We start from the raw sequence: 22,541 nt of genomic DNA, 5'->3' as shown, positions 1-22,541 counted from the left end.
GAAATCTCACCTTCTTCCCTCAATTAACAACTAAAAGCAATACAGTCTCTACGGTCTCTGTTCCTAAAAGGTGTTCTAAAAGACATTGAGATCAAATTCTGTTATGCATATAACTAAACTAAAGAAATTTGGCATGAATACATCCAGACCTGGCAAGGCTGTCAGCTCTCACCACCAGTGGACTTGCAAGAACTCACTGTCCACCACCAATAAAGCCTTCCTGTTAAAAATAATGACTACTCTGCTGCCACTGAATTCATTCAAGTAGAAAATAAGAGGAACTGACATAATGCTTAGCAAGCATTTGGGAGAAAAAAATGTTTAAAATGATCTATTGGCTTTGCAGGGGGGTTGACAGTTTATCCCTTCTATTTCTGTTGAGGGAAGAGGGTGGAGGTTGCTAGTGGGAACAGCATATTGTCAACACATTTTAGTAAGAATTTGCTTTTGAGTATTAGTAAAGCAAAGACGAATAAACCAATATGATTGGGGTTTTTTAGAAATTATCTTACAAAAGCAGGTATGTAGGTAATTTCCCCAAGTATTTTCACTGTTTTGGGACAAACAGCTTAAGAAGTGATACAAGTCCATGAAGAAGCATCAATAAATGCTCATTACTGATGCTGAATAATTCATTTTCTCTCAGGTGTTCCTCTATCCCCTCTGGGAATTACAAAGTTCAGACTGGTTGTTCTGATCTCTTTCTAACATGAAGTGATCCAGGTTAGAGAACCCAGTAGTTAACACCTTGGCAAAACACTTCAATACTGTCCCCTGCACCAAATGACATGAAAGCCTGCAAGCCCAGCGTTCTGTCCTCTCTCTTACAGGCTCAATACCTGCTACACAGCCACCTAAACTGAGGAGCTCTCAGCTTCTGAGGGTACTGTTTGCTGTCCGTGCACATCCCCAAGGCACGGTTTGCTGAACTGACTCTCGGGAGTTGCCACCGGGAAGACAAGGAGCAGGAATTCCCTTCCTCCTCAGGGATGCCAGATCAGCTCCCAGGGGAATTCCCAGATCTGTTGTTATAGTATCACCTCCTCCAGGAGGCATCACTTATCCTTCCAGCCAGTGGTCACCTGAGCAGCTCGACTTGGTCAGAGTCCTCCTAACACACCTGCTGCACAACTCAAATACCAGGGAAGAGGGAGAGATAAGGAGTGTGTTTTCCCACCAACACCACTCCTGGTGAAACAGCATGCACTGAAATGTTCCCATGGCGATTATTCTGGCCCAAAGCATCTTCAGCCCTCTCTGCAAGGCAGAAGCAGGAAAGCTGTGCTCACACACACAGCCCAGGGCAGCCTGCACAGCTCCCAGCACCCTTGTCCACAGCAGGCAATATGCTCTGCATCTCTGCAAACAGCCACACACACATCACCTACCACACCCAGCAGCAGCCAGGTGCTGTGATTCAAGCAGTGCTTATATCTCCTCCTGATTGCCTGCTCTGGACCAGCTTCCTTGCAGGAGACAGGGGTAATTGCTTTCCACCTCCAAGAGGATAAGTGCATTAAACCTTTGGAGAGGTTCAGATAATGCACTGACCGAAGAGACAGCAAATACCAAAACTGAGACTGTAAGAGATGTAATAGGTCAAAGAGACAACTCAAAGGGTAACAAATCCTTAGAGAGAACTTAAGCCACTGAAGGCCAGCGCTCAGATTTGCCAATACAGCTGGCTGTGAAAGCAGCTGGGGCATCAAATGCTTTCACCTGTCACCTCAGTGTCCAGCTAGTCACAGAGCAGAGTGAGGGACAGGCACAATGTGAACACAAAGGACAGTCCAGCTCCCCGTTCTGTCTGTGCCAAAAACCAGGCACGTCTAAAGAATAAAATACATTTTCAGAGGAAAAAAAAGAATTCTCTACAAGCTTTTTAAATACACATCAGTTTTTCTAGCAGAGATCAAAGAAAACCAATTTAGTGAAGAGAAAGTTTAAAAAAAATTGCTCCTTCCAATGCAATAATTAACACAGTATTTCTGCAACATTCTCTTGAGTAAAGGAAAATACCTAGTTCAAGTCCATCTGGGTTGAAATGTGGCCTCATCTCTCAGCAGCACTTATGGTTACTCAGAAAGGTGCATTTGTGACAGATTTCAATTCTGCGTTTACATGTTTTACTATAAGAACAACATTCTTTTTTAAACCTTTTAATGGACAGTAGTAGGTTGAGTATCTACTCAAGAGCTGAGTGAGTATATTTCCTACCGTAAAAGCAAGCACTTAACTAAGAAATTCAGTGCTTCTACAAAGTGACCAATCTGTGTGTGTCTGGGGTTTCTCTCATTTCACTTTTATTCCATATACAGACTTCAATTTAGTCCTGAGGAGAAAGTGAGAATATTTTTTCTAATTGCAAAAAAAGTTTGTTTTCTCCTTATTTTAACATCCCTGAGCAATGTTTAAAGCTCATCTCTACTCAAGTATATGCACACTCTCACACCTACAGGAATGGACCTCTAGAAATGCAGTTCCAAGTCAGAAAGACTGGGGGCATCTAACAGACCCATGCCTGCCCAAGACCCTAAAGCCAACAGGGTGCAAAACCACCACTAAGCTGAGCTAAATCAGCTGGATTTTCCCAGGTCAAGGGCTCTGAGCTTGTTCAGCACATGCTGGACACCAGGATTCCTGCAGAAGCAGCATGGAAAGCATAAGACCAGCAAGAACAGAGCGCAGGGCAGCACGTCAAAAGCTGTCCCACCTTTTCAACTTCTGCCAGATTTTATGAAATCCTGCTCTTACCTCAGCACCTGTGCCTCCCTCAAGCCTGCTGCAAAAAGCTTTTTATTTTTTAGTGCAAAAAATAAACATTTCACTGTGGGCAAGATTTTGTTTTCTTATTTAGGAGAAAGAGAGCAGCAGACATGGAACTGGACTGTATACTGGAGCTAAAAAGTGAGGCAGAGGTGGGAGAGTTAATAGTGGAGGGGGAAGGATCTGTCACACAAGCCAAATAAATTTGCTTCCTTCTATGGTAGCTGCCAGTTAACCCCTCTGTATATTGATGCGCAAATAGCTGTTCTATACATCAAATTATAGTATCAAAATTTACCACATTATAAGCAGTCAGTTACTGTTTGAGACAGTTTGACTGTTTTCTACTATTTATCACAATTTTTAAGATGAGCTTTGAAAGGAAACAGGCACTATCTTGGAGTCAATCTTTGCCATTGTTTATTTCCCTTTTTAAAACGTGTCATTAGGCAGCAATGCTTTTAGTCATATACTTAAAAGTGCTGAGTTTCAAATGTTGTTTTACTGTCAAAAGGATAGTAGTTCCATTTTAAAGCCATGACTGAGTCATTCTAAACCCCTTGAAAAGCCATAAATCACACATCAGACGGATCCCAAAAAGACCATTAGACGTGAGCTGTCCTTCCTCATACCAGCAATTCCACTGCAGTAAATTTAAAAGTTAATGGGACTACTCCAGTGAGTAAAATAAACACATGGCACTGAGGCTATGCTCTGCTCTCATGGAAACACAGGGAACCATTCCAATGCACCACACAGAGAACTGATAACTCCTTAAAGCCTCCTTAAGGCACTGTGGGCACACTGAAATGGGTCCAGACTTACCTGCTCGGCATACAGGAGGCATATGCACACCAGCAGCACTCAACACCCACGGAATTACACAAAATGCTATAGCTGTGTGAATGCATGACACACTAAGCCAAGCTACTAAGTACAACCTAATAAGCAGAATGTTCTCATAGTGTGTATTTCTCTCTGAAGCATTAGACTAATTTATATACATTGATATGAAAATTAAGACTATTTTCACCACCTGCTTTTACTACATAAAAAAAAACTTCCTGAAAAAGACTTAATTCACTAATTTAAGATAAACATTGTGATGCTATAGCTAAATATGCATTTATCTGTGTGCTACGACACAGAAATTACATACCACTATGAGACAACACATGTACACACAAATCAACACACTGAGAACAGGTAGGCTCATTTCGGGCTCTGGCATGAATAATTTGCAAATTACAGCCTTCCTTTATTTTTGCCAGCACCAGAACCACCCCTTTAATTGTACTCATTTATTCATTCATTCAAATAACAAACGATAAATTGAGATAAAGCAAGGTTCAAAAAGCCCTTTTTTAATTAAAAGGGAAAGGACCAAAGCAGGAGTTCGTAAAAAATAATAATATCCTTCTAGTCTTAAAACAAATACAACACACTCCAAAGATCCATTTTGCCTTTCTCACCTCTGTTTATTTAAGTCAATGTTATTCTTTCAAACTGCATTTCTTTTGATTTGCTTAACAGTACACTTCATTGTTAAGCACTGCCTCCTCAGCACTTCTGCTGAAAAGCCTTAAAATGAAATATACTTTGTATTTAATTACAATTATGCAAATATCTTATGGAATTACTTTGTTACAAGCAATCAGATAGAACACATTACATTATTTCAATAATTTGCCCACATGACACTTTTTAAGGTCATCTAAGTGACGACCAAACATGATCTGCAAACCCCTTCAAATCCACAGGCGCTGTGTAACAAATCATATAGTTTAGGGTGAAGGGGGGGAGTCTTCAACCAAATCAGTCATTCATTGTGTTTCACATAAATAATTTATACAAGCCACTTCCCAAACCCTAGTACTTACAACAGAAAGATTTAAAACACATGCATTTTTAAACCAAAGGCAGTGCAGGAAGCCCAGTCGAATACTGCAGGGCTGCCTCTCGGACACTATGGTCAGAGGGAGTGCATTTTAAAGCCATCATGCACTTCTGGAACACCAGCACTTCACAAAATTGTGCAATGCTTTCAGGGTACTCTTTGGAATATTTTCATCAGGACTAATTTCTGAATTTTTAAGCTTACTCAAAGCAAAAAGCAAGTATCTGGTTTTAACGATGAACTCTGCTAAAGAGTTAAAAACAATGGCAAAACAGCACTTGAAAATGAATGAAATAGTATTGAGCCTTCTTCTCCCACTACATGTTTTGCTTTTGACATACAAACTGAGGGAAGGTGATTAGAATAAAAATCTGTTTTATCTCACTATTACAGGAAAGGCTGGAGAAAAATTAATTCATTTTTCCCAATGTATATCCTTCAATCCATTTTTGGAGTTATCTATGAAGGTGACTAGATTTGTGATAGAGGTTGGGCACTTAATACTTCTCCATAAAAATGGCAGGAGCTTCTAAAACTCAGCTGCCCATGCAAAAATCTACTTCCATGATAAGGAACTAAAACAATAAATTTACTTTTTTCACCCTTCTGAATCATAACTTAGATTTTTTTAAAGCATTTTCTCCTAAGTTCCCTCCACTAGAGGGTAAAATAGAGCATCACATACTGTGAATTATTAACTGCATGTATTTTAACCCATGAAATCATTGTGGGTTATAGTAAGATTTAGAGAAACAAAAAACATGATGCAGGGGTAAAGAAAAAAATTATTCCGATAATTTGTCATCATCTGTGCAACTACTTATGTGCTCCATGCCTACACAGCACAGGTTATTGGCTAGCTGCTTACCCACGCTGAGTAGGATGAGCGATAATAAATCAAAAATAAACCCAGAAAACCCAATACCACCAATGTTTTGAAAACATTATTCACTGGTCTAAGATGGCTACCTCCATCTCAGCAAAAATAAAGTTCCCAGCCAGCCCAAGAACCAACCCCAGGGGAGAAGCTCTCTCATCAGAGCCCAGAAGCAGCCAAGCTCAAACCCAAACTGGCGACAAGTGTCAACTCGCGTGCCACCAGGCAGGAGGGCTTCACTGCCCGATGCTTCTCATGCACGGGGCTCCAGGTACTGCAGGGTGAGCCATTCCCAGGCACGGAGCTGCTCCCTGGCAATTGGCAAAGGAGACATGCTGCGAGAAGCACTTGTCAAATAACGCTTGTTTACAAATAAATCTTCTCACAGCGAAGGACAGCACTTACTGAAAACAAGTTCGGGTCCACAGTCAGACCCCCCCTAGTAGCAGCTTTTTAGCTTTGCATTTACTGAGAGATGGAAATTAGAGAGCAGCAGTCAGAAAAGTAGCAGCAGAGACACCGTGAAGCAAGCGCTCACGCTGCTCGTCATTACTGTAATATTCCCTTGCAACCTCCCTGTAAAGATGCCACTAAACCCATTTGCCAGGCAGCTTCATTAATCCTTTCCAGTAGTTCCCTATCGTGTAAAAGTCCTATTTTGAAGCTGCCTGTTCATGCAGAGACACCTCTGTGCTCGGCAAATGGTCCCGTTGACTGAGCCAGTAATATCCAGCTTTTCTGAGAACTGGCAAGGATGACTGAGACGGGGCTCAGAGCATCTGTTGGTGTCTCAGCACGGTATTGTGGCAGACGGGCTCACACAGGACAGCATGCTTCCTAAAACGAAGGTGAGTAACAGGGAAAGCCCTTCTCTGTCAGCCACGCCATCTCAACAGCATTGCTCCCCTGGGTGAAATCATCTGAAATTGCATGGGGGCAGAAGGATTGGGCCCACTCTTGTCTAACCAAGGCAACGCCAAACCATTTTAATCATCTCCCAAACCAATGCACTTCCTGAACATTAGATATTTTGTACACAGAGGAACAGTATTTCCCCCTTCCTCTGCACTTTTAAAATTTTTTTTAAGAAAAACTGCAATTCACATTATTCTCGCTCTTGAAAATAAATTACAGCTAGCTGGTTACCTCAGGCCACATCTTTGAAATTCTGGTACGGTTTTCCTTTACCAACCCCTGCATACCTCCTCCTCCTTCTAAAGGAGTTTCACAAATAATTACGGTGCATCACGACGCCAGCCTGCTTCGAGCCGCTGGCATCCCCTGCAGATGCTGAACTTCTCCACCCATTGCTTTCACATTATAGCCTACCCACGGATCCAAGAATATTAGAAAGCCCCAAGCAGTGCCCACACCATGCACGGAGAAAAAAATCCCAGTCCAGTTTCAAAGACTGGAAGCATCCTACTAGACAAGAAGCCTGGACGCGTTTTTGGCCATTGGCCTCACAGAGATCAAAGGCATAAAAAAATCCGTCCCCAGCGGCCGCGCTCCGCTGCGGGTTACACACCGCCACCGCCGCGGCTTCATCTCCTTTTTATACGTGTATTTTAAGACACGAAGTAAGCGCACTGCGGCCAGCGCTTGCAGGGCTCCCCACCGGGAGCCTCCCTGCCCCTCCAGACCCCTGCTCCATGCGAGCTGCCCCGTCCCAGCGCCGCTGCCCCGCACCGATGCACCTGTGCGGCTGCCGGGGCAAACGGCGAGCCGGCACGGCAGTGCGCACCCACCCCGCACGCATCCGTCCCCCGCAGAAAGGGAGCACCCGCTGCCAATCGCGCCCGTGCCACGGCATCTCTGCACGCCCGCCCGTGCCACGGCATCTGTGCACACCCGCCCGTGCCACGGCATCTCTGCACACCCGCCCGTGCCACGGCATCTCTGCACGCCCGCCCGTGCCAGCCTGCCCGCGCCGCGCTGCCGCCCTTCGCCGGGAGCCCCTGCCCCGGCACCGGCAGCGCAGCCCGCATCCCCGCCGCGGCACCCGCCTCCCCGCGGGCACAGCCCGTCTCCACTTCCCCCAGAATGTCCCAAAATTGACTCCGCCGAGTCTGAAGCCGCGCACCGCCGGGCGGCCACCCTCCCGGGTGGGCGCTGCCCCGACGGCCCGGCCGCCCCGTGTCCGCTCACCCTCGCTGCCGGGGCTGGCCCGCAGGCTCCGGAGCGCGGCGCACAGCAGCAGCGGCAGGAGGCACGTCCGACCGGGAGCCGGCGCCCCGGCGCGGCCGGCCCAGCCGCCGGTGCCCCGCGGCCCCATCCCGCCGCCGCTCAGCGCATGGGGCGGCGGCTCCCCCCCAGCGCTGCCCCTCGGGTGGGCTCAGGACGGGACGGGGCGGGCTGGCAGCGCGGACGGACCCGCTCCCCTCCGCTCCCGTCCAGCCGCCGGCACGACTGGGGAGGCAGGGGGCGGGGATGGGGAGGTGGCCCCGCGCCGCCGCGGAGACGCCCCCGACGGGGCGGACCCGCCGCCGCCACCGTGTGCGGGGGACGGCACTCCCCGCACCTCCGGAGCCCGGCGAGCAGCGGGTACCGCGCCGCGAGTGTCCGCCCTGAGGGACAGCTCTCGCAGCCCGCGATGCCCGTGCGAGGGAGCGGGCGGCAGCGCTGTCCCTGCGGGGCGCCCCTCGAGCCCGCTCCGGGGGGACCGGGAACAGCGGATCTGCCCGCAGCAGCCGCGGGTCACGGTGCCAAAATCAACACACGCACACCACAGCCCAGAGCCGGGAAAGCCGCGGTCTCACAAGGCTGGCAAGCCTGAGAAGAAGGCTCGCCCCTAGCCAGGTAAGCAAAAATGCCACAAACTCCGTAATGGAGCCGATGGAAAAATGAGTTTCAGGTGTATTTTACCCGAAGCCACCACCAGAGCACAGCTTTGAATCCAGCACAGCTAGTTTTAGAGAATCACAGAATGTGCTGAATTGGAAGAGACCCGCAAGGATAATCAAATCCAACCCCTAGCCCTGCCCAGGACCATTCCCAAGAATTACACTATGTGCCCAAGAGTATTGTTCAAACTCTTCTACACAGATGTTTTTTAACTGTCAGAACCCTAGTTGCCACCTGGGCCATCTCTCTAAAAAAAAACCAAACCAAACCAAAAAACTCAAAAAAACCCCAACAACAAATAATCCCCCAAAGATATTAATTCTGGGAAGTTTATTCACTCACATTGGTTCCTCGCTTGAGAAAGCTTCTTCCAGATGAGCCAATAAAGACCAAACCCAGCCTTGCAGGTGCATAAGCAACCAGCCAAGGTTAAGCAGAATCCTGCTCACCTCGTGCTGCCTCCTCCATTTCATCCCTGTTGATTTATATTACAAAAAGGCTAACCAAAAGTTGAGCACCTGCAAAAGGCTCCCTCTCTCTCCAAGGTGCAACGTTCAAGACTAGGGTTCCAAGCAAGTTGCAATTAAAATATACAATCCCCAAAGGCAGTTTGAAGAGGACAAGCAGTTTTCAGCTGAGGAACTTCAGATAACACAGCCCTCTGCACTGACATTACTCATTTTTTATTCCTAATATGCCAGCATATTTCTCTATGTCTTTACCCCATATATATACACCTCTGCTACTTCCGTAAATATATGGAACATGTTCATGCATATTATTTTCAAAAGTGTTGTCTCCTGTTGCAAGAGGATTCTCTACCTCAAGCTATTCAACATTTTTACTGCCACCAGGAGGACAAGGCAAGGACTGTTACTTTACATGAGGTGCAACAGTAGAGTTGCCAGCCAGATGTAAAGTGTGGCATGCATCTCTTCACAGCACTGCCTCAGATCTTCGCTATTTGAATACCTTCTCAGTCCAAAGTTTGAAAGGAGGTTTGCTATCACACCACCCCTCTAAATGGCACGTGAGTCTATCCTCAGCTGGAATAAATCACAGCTGAGAATGTCTGACCCCAGCCCTGCATCAGATTAAGGAGGGAAGTAGCACCACGGGATATAGTAATTTCTAGGGATTTGCCATCCATAAAACCAATGGTTAAGCTTTGCCATCCAGAAACTGGGACAATGCAGGGGGAAAAAAAAAGACATCAGAAAAAAACACCTTGCTAGCACAGTAAAAATGATCAGATGACAAAGAACAAGTAAAATGGCAAGCTGGATGGCCACCTCTGCTGGACAAGGGGCAAGGCTGCTGTAGCTAGACAAGTCTCTCCACAGAATCTCATGTCAAATTGCTGTGTGCTCCTGATTTTCAATGCTGTTTGACAGTCACTAACTGCTGTTTGGACTGCCAGACTTATAATTTAGAGGCATTTCAGATGATATGTTAGTGACATCTTAATTTTCTAGGAAACACTGAGATGAGCTTCATATGATTCATAAGCTATTTAAGAATAGCCGCCATGCTTTAGGTTTCATTCTAGCTGCCTCTTTTTTTCCTACAGGAAACAAGCTCCTAGTCCACAACATTTGTTTTGATCCTCACCCTGCCTGTCACACAGCAAGAGTATCCCACCTCATCTCACTGGACACCATTGAATGCTGATAAAAAAGGAAATGCTGCCTTATAAAGAGGTTATTGCCTTGTTATCAAATGTGAGGTATTGCAGTTTTATGCACCTTATAGTTAATCCTGTCTGCTGGGGGCTCAGTCTTCTAAAACTCTCATTCTGGTTTTGCCAATCTTATTAGTAATCTGTAGCAGGCAACTCCCTCCCCTCTGCCAAGCTTTTGCCTCATCAGTGCACCCAGCAGGCTCTTAAAGAGAGGACAGAAATTTTAGCAAAGTGCTGCAGCATCCCAGGTAGCCTTGATGGGTAATCAGAGAGAAGCTGGACAATCACATGCGATCCCTTCCTATTTCCCATCAAAGAGTGTATCTTCTATTGCTTTGAGCAAATTTACTGTGGGAATCACAAGGGGTTGGTCACCTTGCAAACTATTCAGGAACCTAAACCATCTCAGAATCGTGCCTTTTCTCCCCATATCTAGCCTATATTTTGTCTTAGTTTCAAATTTTTCTTTCTGCATCTCATTAACTTTTTCCTGCCCCTTACATTTGTGTCTTTTCACCTATGCAAACAGCATTTCCTCTTAATCATCACTGAGTTAAAAATCTATATTTCATCCTTTATATCTTTTTCTCATGAGTCATTCCTGTAGAGTGATAGTAATGCTGTTATACTACAAAGTCCCTCCAGTTTTCCCAACATCTCCATCATAACATTTTGCTCAGAAATCATACTACTGCCATAACAAACAACTGTCACTAAAATGCTTTTGAATATGGTGTCTGAAATGACAGCTTTGCCCTGTGTAACTTGCCACTTCATATGCAATCTGCTGTCAGCCATTACATGTATTTTAAACTGTTTATTAAACCAGACATCTTTGGATTTAGTGCATTTCTGATTATTTCCTCTTAGATATGCAAAATCTCATTTTTTCCAAGTTTATTTTCTCTCTTGTGTAGGTAGTTCCCTTCATATAATTTCTATGTTCTGACTAGCTTCTAATTCTGCATTGCCAATTCATTTCATTAGCGTGCTGTTTATCCTATCATCAACAGGATACACTTGAAAAATAAATTAGTCTATCCTTCAGATTATTTCAGCAACCAAAAACTGCCAGCCAAATCTATTCCCTATATCATTATCCTTTACTGAAGTGTAAGGGTGAAATACTTATTACATCTCCATATTCAACATGGCCTTCATCTGAGAAAAGATTCAATTTCATACTTTAAATTTAAGTGTAAACAGTCCCACTAAAGCCATGTCGTCATTGCAATAATGGAATAAAAGACCCACTCTAACATGGCAAACTTTTTAATTAGTTAGGCATATAAGCATTTCCATTTTCCTTTGAAAAGTCCTTTTCTTTCAAAAGTCAAAGATGACACCTTTAAGGAATACCCTAATGAAATTTAGTAATTTGGTTTTTTGTTTTTCCCCACAAGCCCTTTGAAACAGAAGAACTACCTTCTGTTCAAAAACTCGATGCATATTAAAAGAAAAAGCAATCCAGGAGCAGCTAAGCAGCTTTGCATAGTAGATATATTTGGATTAGTACCATGACTGCAACTACAATTTGAACAGAAAATGGCTGTTGTTCAACTCACACCACGGCAGCCTTTCCAGGCTGCAGAAAGCAATCTCCAGGGCCCCAGTGGACAGCAGACAAATCAGTGCCAGGAGCCAGCGGGGACAGGAATGTGACAGAGCCAGTGCAGGTGGGCCACCGCTTGGCCAGAGGAGGTATGTCCGTGGCTGTGCCCCTCGGGCTGCCGGAGTCTTCACTCTGCACTCAGAGATGTTCACCAACGAGCTCGTAATCTGCATGAAGAAAAATGAGCAAGTGGTAAATAAAGCACTGCCTGTGCAAGTTCACAACCCAGTCACTTGTATGGTCTCAGCACCAATTTATCTTTTGCCACCCCCACAAGACACAGGAGCTATTGGCAACTGTGTGCTAAGGAAAATCTGCTCACTTCATTTACAGCCTGAAATTAGATCCAAACCCGTGAAAATACATGGGAAAAACATGTGAGTTTGTTTCAGTCAAAAAAGGCTTGGAGAAAGCATGACATTTCAGCCTGGCATTTTCTTTTGGAGTGCATCATCACCAGCCCTCGGTCCTGATAAGAGTCTTTCCAGAAGCCCATGACCTGGCAGCACACTCTCCCCTTCGCAAATGCTGTGTCACTGCTTCCCTCTCACTGCCTTACAGTGACCCCCATGGAGCCAGATCCCAGGTGTTAGCAGACCACTGCAGGCAGAGGAATGTTCCCTGTCCCCAAGAGGACAGTGTATATCACTTCACATGCCACTGTGGATTAGACTGATCAGCAAAATAATCCGGGTCAGATGTGGAAGTACACACTCGTGAGCACAAGAGGGGCAGACACAGCTGGCACCACTTGCAGCCCGCTCGCTACTTAGCAAGTATTGAGGTGTTTCTTTGCATCACACCAAAGGAGAGCATTAAAGGGAACAAATGAAATGGCTTTGCAGAGATTTATGGAGATTTTCTAATGCAGAAAGTGGAGCACGGGAGAAAGTGCAAAGGCTAATTTGATTACACTGTTAGCCCTGTATAAATTTAATAATGGACTTGCTTTCACATTTCTCATCATAACCTATTTACATGCATCCACTAACTGCAGTAGCTCTGCATCTCACGCTCCTGAGCCAGTCTTCCCAGCCCACCCTTGTGAGGAAGAGGAACATTACTGCTCCTGCACAGATAGACAGAGACAAAGGAGAGGTTAAAGATTCAGATAAACATTACTGAATTGATTATGGCTTCTCTAGACCTGGGACAATGTTCTCTAAATACTAATGAAGATATCTTATTCTTTTATCAGAATAAGAATCAGCAGATATTAAAAGGAACAGGGTTGTCTCCTCAGGACACTCAGTCATGAGCTATAGCAGACACTGCACAAGCTTGTGCCAGTGACTTGGGTGCATTTACAAGTACCAAAATGCTCTGTGACAGTCTAGCCCTTGAATAACTTGCTCAAGGTCACACAGAAGGTGTGTGGCAGACCGGAATCAAGTTGAAAAGATATTAGGGCATCCATTTGCTTTTCATTCTCACTTTTCCTTTTCCAGCATGTCATTTTTGATCAGGATCTATGCTATCAAATGGAGACATTACTGTAGGGTTCACATTCAGCACTTCACTCATTAAATGCACATTCTTTCAAAGTACAAATACAATAATGGATATAATGATGAAATTCAGTATATCATTTAATAGTGAACTACATTAATCTCCTGCATACAGTACTGTCCAGAACTCAGTTCCTTTCTGAACTATGTTTCGTAAGGTCAATAATGCCTTCCTTAATTTCTAAGAGCAGGCTGGATAGCTACCCTGATTTTTTTTTTTATTATAGGCAGACTAGTTTCATTATCTTGAGCAAGTGCCATGCATTCCACATTGAGGCCAACTATGTCTATTTTCCTCTTGTTTGAGTAAAGCAAATCCTTTTCATCTCACCTCACTCTTCCAAGCAGAACTGTTTGATACTGACTTCTGTATTTCAATCTAATCCTAATAATTTCCAAAATAAATCACATCATTGTCAATCACACCATATCTCAAATACTTGCAAGTGCTTAGCAATTTCAGCTGCCAACACACTAATTTAAGTTCTTTGGAGATGCCATCTGAATCACAGTTACCATCTTTGAGTCCTTTCCATCAGTTAATTTCAACTGTTTGTGAAATGCAGGAGCATATTTATTTTTCTCCTTCCTCTGCAGTGCTCAAGTTGTGCCTTTAGGTAAGTCTTCCATTCCAAACTCAGAAATACTTCACTTGCAAAACTCTGGTGTCTGCTCAGAGAACTACTTCAGTAAGTATAAATAATTTTCTGGCATGTGGTCTGATAAGTAATTTTTAAACAACAGAATGATAAAGTAGGATCAATGCCACCTTTCTGGGACAGACTGCTTCATGTGACAAATTCTGACACAAATATTGCACAGCGACATACCATGTGTTTCCTACTGTCACTCTTCGCTTTCAGTGTTTCTTTCCTTAACTCACCCAAGAATTATGAACAAAATACTGCTGAAAAGAGCTAGATTTTTAAAAATGGAAATAAAAAGAAAGAAATCCATACATGAAGTTCCCAAACTGAGGGTTTACCTACCATAAAGGACCAAGTCTTCCAGACAGACTTGTCCTTAATATGAGATAAAGTGTCCACACCAGAAGAGCTGGAGCAATTAGGTGGTATTGCAACCAAGCTATAAGACTCAGGTGCATTGTTACAAGTTTTGCTTCCAACATAGACACCCTGTATAATCCCAAGGAAGCTATTCCTCAGCTGAGAATAACCCTTTCCTCAATGCTCAGTGACATGGTCTCAAGATGCAAAAAATACCCTGTTAAAAAACATGTGCTTTAAAGGGTCATTAGACCCGAGGTGAGGCTGAAGGGGATCATCAGCCAGCCTGGCTCTTGGACCATGACTATTCCAATAGCATGTTTTCATTAATGTTTGTTGTCAATGTGGTTTAACAAGCCAGGCACTGATCTCTCCCCTCTGGTGGCCAGTGACAGGACAGAAGGGAATGGCCTGAAGTTGTGTCATGGCAGATTTAGGTTAGATGTTAAACAAATGTTCTTCACCCAGAGGGTGGCGGGACACTGGAACATTTCCCCAGAGATGTGGTCACAGCACCAAGCCTAGACAACTCTGTCTAGGGATTCTTGGGATTGTTCTATGCAGGGCAGTAAGGAAATTTGCCTGCCTGAGTATTCCTGGGACTCTGGCAGTCACACTCCTACTACCAGGGACTGAAGCCCTTCCATGGTGGGTCGCTCCAGTGACCCAACAGGTGCCTCACCTGACTCCATGCACAGTGGGATCACTCACACACAGTCAGTCCAGGTTTCCTTACTGGCTCAATCCCAGGTTTCCCACAGCAGTCTCAGATGTCTCATTCCATAAAGTCATCTACTCATGGCACAGTAACACAGAGACACCTGGAGCTGGTGCCTCTGAGAAGGACCCCCATCAATGGAATCCCTGGGTATTTATACCCTCAGTCTCTGCTCTTCCTCCTCAGACACCAGCTCCTGCTGTGTCTGAGTGTCTGGTCACCTGGCTGAGCCACAGGTCCCTGTGCCCTTTGTTATGCAAAGGGTTGGCACCAGCTCAGGCTTGGGGCTCCTGCTCACCCTGAGCTCAGTAAGCAGCTGGCACTGTAGTTTACAAACCAAGCTTTCTGGACCGAAAGTATTCTTCAATAAGGAAGGACTTGAATGATCCCTCTGGTGCCTTTCAACTCAGGATATTCTATGATTCTAAGCAGTACCTTGACACACCAAATCCAATGCTTGCAATCACTGGAGTGCCTCAAATACCTCCCTATTCTTCTGAGCACACCATTCCCTTGCCACACACCCTTTGCCTCCTCTTTCAAGCACAACTGCCCTTCAAGATAACCATTGTCCTTCCCTACTTGTCACCCAGGTCCTCTGAGAAGCCAGCCCTTCTCATGACCTCCAATATCCCTTGCTAGATCCAATTCCAGTAGGACATTGGCTTTTCTCACATCATCTCTGTGTGCTCAAACAATGTTTGTATTCCTCACAGCTTTCACTGAGGTATTACTGGACAGTACACTGAGGTGTAAATACACCATGCATCATGATATGCCTATAAATGAGAACTGGCAGCTTATTTCCTGTTATTTCTCTTTTATAGCCAATTCTCCTTGCTCTCTAAACATTACTCCCCTTTCTGTCTCTTGTGAGATCTGGGCTGTGGCACCTTTGCTCAGTCTCCACTCAGTTCACCGTGCATGTGCTGTCCCAGACAATTCTGCCTGCCTCCATTTTCTGCCTGTAATTCTGCCCCCAGCTAAACAGAAGAGTAGGTGATTACAATTTCATTCAATCAGGAGGTGAAGGAGATGGGACACATGCACAGCAAGCTGAGAAAGGAGTGGCAATCAGATTACAGCTGTAGCCTAGAGCACAATTCTTCATCATGTGAATTTATAATGGGTCTCTGGTCTAGGGCACATAATAGACATTTTACCCAGAGTGCCATAGTCACCCAAAGACATTTACTTCAGAAAATACAGAGCCTGGTATAAACACCTAAACTTTAGTAAAACAATTACAGATGCACTGATTGCATAGCTCCCTTAGACAGTGAAGACTTCAGACATAGGGAAGTGAGCAGAAGACAGTATGAGGCCACTTACGTAAAGATTTACTGAGAACTCACCCTTGGTGGGGTCAATGCCTTATCCATATCCAAGAACTATTCACTGAGCAAAAGCCATCTCAAAACATACCCCATCTCAGACACACATTGTCCTTTGCAGGATCAGTGTATTTAAAGAAGTTGAGTCAAGAACCAGTATATTCCCTGCCATTTTATATTTACGCTATCCAGACCCCTTACACATCTTAATATAACATTAAATTCAAAAAACAGCATGATATCTTTGTGGGCTTCTTGCTGTTTCTGCTCAGAAACACTTTGACATTAACAAACAAGTTGTGTTTAAGTATGACAAGTTAGATTGTCATATTTCAAGTGACAAACGTTACTCTGTCCACGGAATAGAAAGATAAATAAGCATTTACAGGAAAGAGAAGAGTCCAGTCAGGAGGAGATGCAAATCTACCTCTCTGTCTTGTTAACCTAACTAGTTGACCCTTTACATTTCATATTTCTGAACCAATTCAAATAGAATTATTCCAAACAAACATTTCAATACTAAATAAGCTTTTTCTGTGTTTTGAGGGAAGCATCAAATTCACAGCCCCTCCCTTCTGGTCAAGTCACCCTAACCAAATGACAATTATTCAGAAAATAGGAGCATCTCAGCACTACAGGGATTTGCACCAGTCATTATCCCCTGGCCAGCACAAGCATCTGCACAAAGGCTGAGCATATACTAAAATTCTGCGCACAGTGTAGCAGCTAAACCTCTGTTCTCTTCTGCTTTGTTGCTGGTGGGTGTTGCATATTAATTTCCTCCATACCAGGCTCTCCCCATTTTGTTTACAGCAAACTCCATCCCATCAACTCTTTTCACAGCCACCACCCCAGGAACTGGGCACCTCTGCATTGGGAACCTGCCCTGTGTCTGAGCTGGCCCCCAATCCAGAAGGTGGGAGCACATTCACATCGTGTCACATACATGGAGAAGAGGCTGCTGCAGGGATGCCCACACCTGCAGGAGAATGGAACAGGCTTAGTTTGTTTTTAGATTAGTAGCTACTTTTTCAGTATTTGGGTTTTACCATTCCACAAACCCTGAAGGCAGAAAAACACACTGAGTGTAACAGGAGAGCTGTACCAGCAATAGGATCTCACTTGGGCACTGTTGAACACTCAACACTCACTTCAGGGAGAAAAGACTCCTACTTCCTAGGCCACATTTTTACATCAATACAGCTTTCTCCATTCTGCAACTGACCTTTTTCCTAGGTCTGATTTGAGACCTTACATGAACTTCTAAACCCAAAAGCCTTCAATACCTCAAAAAAAAAAAAAAAATTCAATGCTGATTCCTTAATTTCTTTCTCTAGCACCTCTATCTAAATCTCTTAGTGCTATCTATCTAAATATCTTAGTGCTCTGCTGGATAAAAAGCTAATGGTGACAAGTAAAACAAAAAAGCAACAAACAAATCCAAGACACTCAAAGGAACTGTGTTTACACTAGAAAAACACTAAAAGATGCCAAGGTCTCTTAACATGGTACTACATCATAACTTGCTGTATTGCATACAACTATTCAGCTTTTATGTAGGTCTCTTCTTTGTCCTGAGACCAAAGCAAGCTAGATTTTCTGTGGCATTGCTACTGATTTTTCTTGGTCTTAGAGTATACATTGCTATAACTAGATAGCTTGAGAATCTATTGGCAAACTGCAGGTCATAGTTATCTTTTATTGTCTCCAATGAGAAGAATGGTTTGTCTTTATGTATATATCCAGCTCCTTGCACAAGCGTCCCTGCTTTCACTGTGATCTGTTCTCTCCTGATACTCATACCCGACTAGGTTATAGCTGGGTTCCACAATATCAATCTTAGTTCAATTGCATTCAGCTAGCAATTCAGTCATGTCATCTCAGTCAAGCTTTATTCACAAAAAACTTCATCTTTCATTCAGAACAGAAATCCACTGTTCTGATAGCTATCATATTTCCTAGCCTCATATAAGGCAAGCATGTGCTTGCTCACATGCTGAGCAGGGCTGGACTCGAAGCGAAGGTTTCAAAGCCATTTAGAAAACAGTGTCCTTGAATTGACTCAAGTAGTCCATTTCTAGAAACTCTGTCCCAGGAGAAAGTCTTAATCAGCTCCTGTTTCCCACCACATGCCTCCTTCCAGGAGAGAGCTTTATCACTCCCTCCCCAGCTCCATGCAAGCACTAAGGTAAGGGCAATATGCAGCAGAACAGATGCTGTGGCAGGAGTGTGTTTACATGAAGCTGCTGACAGCAGATGCCAGCTTGTAAAATTAGCCAATAAAAATACCAGCATCACTGTTTACAACCACTCTGAGCAAGACGGGCTGCCAGCAAACTGGAAAGCACATTGCACAGGCATACCAGGTTAAAGATACAGGATGTGGAAAAGCATCATCATTTTTAGGCTAGCGGAAGTGTGATTCTCATTCAAGTACAAGGGAGTCGACCATGAGCTGCCAAACAGTTTCAGTCCTTCTCCCTTTTGCATTAAAAAATAGTTCTATTTAGTGTTAAAACATCAAAGAACCAGAAACACTGTAAATACAAAAGCATGTGTATCGCTAGCTATTGAAAATTTTTGTGGTCCATTGATGCCTTTTCCTGGTCTTAAAAATTGAGAGCCAGACATGGTTAAGGGATAAGGGGTTTCTACTTCACTATTTTAATAAGGATCCTTGTGGTGCACCGTTTCGCTAAGGTGGGATGTGCCCAAATGCACAGACATGAGAAATCACATACAATTTATGTGTACAATTTATAGACCTTATAAATTAGCATATCTAACAAGGATGCCCCAATGAGAGGCTTGAATGAATGGAGTCATATCCATAGGAATTTCCCTCTGGATGGGCCAAATTTCTGGTTTACAGGATATATTCTAGGAAAGACCATGGTTTCTCAAGGTAGCATAAGGCTTTCCAGCCTCCAGCTGCAAGGCCTTTAGGGTGTTTGGTCTCCTGGCCTAACAAAGTACTAGGACAATGCTAAGTTGTCAGACTTAAGGAATCAGAAGTATGTATGCTAGGAGTACTGAGGATACATAAAAGGTATATAAAAGAACAGGCAAAAAAATAATCTTGGCATCACTATGACTGTGGTCAAACCTGAAATTTAGTGACACATGCACTGCAAATGTGTTATAGACCAGGAAGCTGTTACTTGAACTTAAACCTCCTCTAGTGCTCTTTGCAATCACAAGTATAATAAAAAACAGTCCTGATTTTTGCACAAAAGTGTTGTCTGCATCTTACCCAAGTAGATTTAGAGATACTCAGACTGATCCTTTCAGAATGTTAAAACATTACTAAAATTTTTCACCAGTTAATTATCATTAATTCTTCTGAGTAATTTAAAATACCATTAAGACTAGAATCTAGACTAAAATAAAATTAAGACCCTCAAGAAAATTATTAAAATTATGTTTTTGAAAATAACAGTCTGCCAGATAAGGCCAAGTTTTAGAACACTTTTTTCCTGTCCATTGATTTTCCTGCATTGGAAAATATCAGACTTCATTAAAATTTCAATTAATGCATACTGTAATACCCTTAATTAGAAAACTAGAACTATAAAAGGAAATGTTAAAGTAACTGAGATATTTCAGAGATTAAGTTTGAGAACAAGTTTTGACGGCTTTTACTTTCATTTTAAACAAACACTCCTCTGAAAAGAATTTCACTTTATGAATGTTTAATAAGCTATTAATGACTTCTGTAAGCCTGTTGGAGGTATAAGCAAGAAGTTAAAAAAAAAGGTAAGTAAAACTGCTACAAGAATGAAACATATTTTATATATAACGCATAATTAAAAGTAGCTTCTTTTTTCTCTATAATCAAAAGCTAATATCAGTTAATAACATAACATACCTTTGGGATACATCCATGAAACTGCAGTACTAGATGAACCATATGCCTGCAATGCCATTTCCACAAGAAACAGTCAACAGCTTCAATCTTCTGCCTTACGGAGAAATACAAGAGAAATAAAATGAAAGGAACAAAATCAAAGTGGTGAAATCCTGTTGTCAACAGAATTCAAAGACTCGAATTTAAACCAGCACTTTCCTTCCATACACTGAAAAAGCTAACAAATGCAACCTATCCCAACATTAAATTAAAAAAAGGCAATAAATCACTCTCTACTCTACTACTCTCTTGCAAGAATAAGCAAGAGCCTCCAGCATGCACCCAAGCAATAAATAGTAGATGATATCTATTTTATGATTTTAGGCAGGAGGGAGACCTTTACAAGAGGTCTGTGGTTGGTGGCAATGGTGTTAATAAGCCCTTTGGTTTCTTTTTTGTCAACAAAATAATTGGGCTTTCTCCGTAAGCAGCTGTTATTCCTGAGTAGCCTGGGGTTTCTCACCTGTGTAGGTGGGCTCTGATACTAGAGCATATTTAAAACATAAAGTGGACAATAAGGATTCTCAGTTTTGGGAGCTGAAGAAACCTTTCTTTTATATTCCAGTAAGTAGAGATGGTTTTTTTTTTTCTCTATTAATTTTATTCTTGAGAAGTAGTACAGTAACTTTTTCTTCTTAAGGCCCTCTTTATCCTAAATATGTGTTTTTCTAATAAGTAACAGGCTTTTTTTTTTTTTGTTTTTTTTCTTCCCCTGGGACAGTAGGATGGGAGAGGATGGCTGCTGGAATTGTTGCTTCAGAAAGTTAGTTAAAACTTTGTGTCTTCCTTGGGCAGTCTGATTGTTACCCTAATTGTTAGTTAACCTCTGCCTGCGAGGTACAGGAAGATTTCCCTGCTCAGTGCAGAGAGCTTCTATCCAGAGCTGGTAATACATTGATCAAGGTTTGTTTCTCTACTTAAACATATGCAGAACTTCATGGTGAGGAGAATTTTAGAGAAGTATTAGTGCTGGTTCAGGTGCATAAAATGAAGCATTGTGCAAGAAACCACAGGAAAGAGACTTGGTTCTTGGTGAGCGCAGAAGAAATGTGGTCTGTTGATAATGCTTGATGTGATTAACTTCACTGATGTATATTTTTGTTCCTGTAAAGTTCCAGAGATTTGATTCAGACTGTTTATCATATTATGATATAACCTAGGGACTTCATTCATGCTCTCTGTTGGTGAGCTGGTGTTTTATGGCAGAACTGTGGAGTCTTAAGATGCATGTGGTCATAACTATGAGCCTGAAAGGATTGTTTGAATCTTTGATGGTCTGTATATCAACTTTCACTTTCCTGGGGTTTATTATGTGTAAAGCAGGGGCTGCCACCAAGACTTCATGTATGCTCTTCCCTAAATAAAATCTTGGAAATGGTTTCTCACAGATACGGTTGCACAGAACTGAATGGCTTTCCTTTTGCTACTAGTGTGCTATTTTTGTAAACCTGTTCAATAGCACTTAACCCTTTCACTTAATTTCATTCTGGTTTTGATCTGTTTATAGCAAGTTCTCTATCTAGATGTGCGTAGAGGCATTTGACAAAGTCTCTAGTGATTGATTCCTTGCTCCTGTTATGTGGTGTGTGTGATAAGGTGCTTTCTTGCCAGGATCCCTAAGGACTTGCGCTGTGCTAACAATAATTGGTAAGTGCTTTAAACTACTCCATGAGTTATGTGCTCCTGGATGAGAAGGGTGAGTAGGAAAGATAGGGCTCATAATTCCCCAACAGGGAAAACTTTTTCTTAGCCAAATGTGGGGTTTATGACTCTGTTTGTCTCACCAGTGGTAAATAGGAATATATGCAGGTTGTAGGATAGTAAGGATGGACTCTTTCTGCTTAACTGTACATATTCATGTTAAATAAGACCGAAGAGCACAGAAAGCAACCATCATGGACATCTAAAGAGTTATTGTCTCTTTAGCTCTTGAGTCTAGAATTGAAATTAAGATGAAATTAAGGCCTCCCAAATGGGAAACTTCTCTGAAACATGCAAAAGACAAACATGGATCTACCTGAAGGATTTAAAAAGGTAACATATAGGAGCTACATTGGACATCTTAAAAGTGATTTTTAGTGCCTTTGTCTCTGTAATGTGCAACATCTGAGGAAAATTTCACTTCACTAGAAGTGCTTATTCAATATGTAAAACTCAACTCCTTCACAGGTTTAACTTCAAGAAACTGAACTCATGCCTGCGTTTTCCTTTGACAATTTTACTTTCCTTGTTGGTAATGTTTCCGTAGCATTTCTTAAATTAGTAATTAATACCTAAAAAAATTCTCTTATATAGAAGCTACTCTAATGAAAAAAATAATTGATTAAATAATGTTCCTTTAGCACATAGCTGTAATGGACAGTTGATTTTTATGGTCTCACCATTTTGTA

The 22,541-nt window shown here is 42.9% G+C and overlaps 1 protein-coding gene across 10 annotated transcripts in view; it reads right to left on the bottom strand.

The window, feature by feature from the left end:
* Nucleotides 1-7,931, bottom strand: part of EPHA5 (EPH receptor A5) — a 193,259-nt gene extending 185,328 nt beyond the window's left edge. For all 10 annotated transcript variants that reach the window (XM_041427845.1, XM_041427846.1, XM_041427849.1 and 7 more), the window contains exon 1: nt 7,689-7,931. In XM_041427845.1, coding sequence (XP_041283779.1) covers nt 7,689-7,815 — 127 coding nt within the window. In that variant the 5' untranslated portion in view covers nt 7,816-7,931. The remainder of the gene's footprint in view (nt 1-7,688) is intronic.
* Between the last annotated feature and the right edge of the window lie 14,610 nt (nt 7,932-22,541).

Source organism: Onychostruthus taczanowskii, unplaced genomic scaffold (assembly GCF_017590055.1).
Source record: "Onychostruthus taczanowskii isolate IOZ18803 unplaced genomic scaffold, ASM1759005v1 scaffold12, whole genome shotgun sequence".
Taxonomy (NCBI): domain Eukaryota; kingdom Metazoa; phylum Chordata; class Aves; order Passeriformes; family Passeridae; genus Onychostruthus; species Onychostruthus taczanowskii.
Note: the sequence above shows the minus strand (reverse complement) of the source record. Positions and strands in the feature narration are given on the sequence as shown.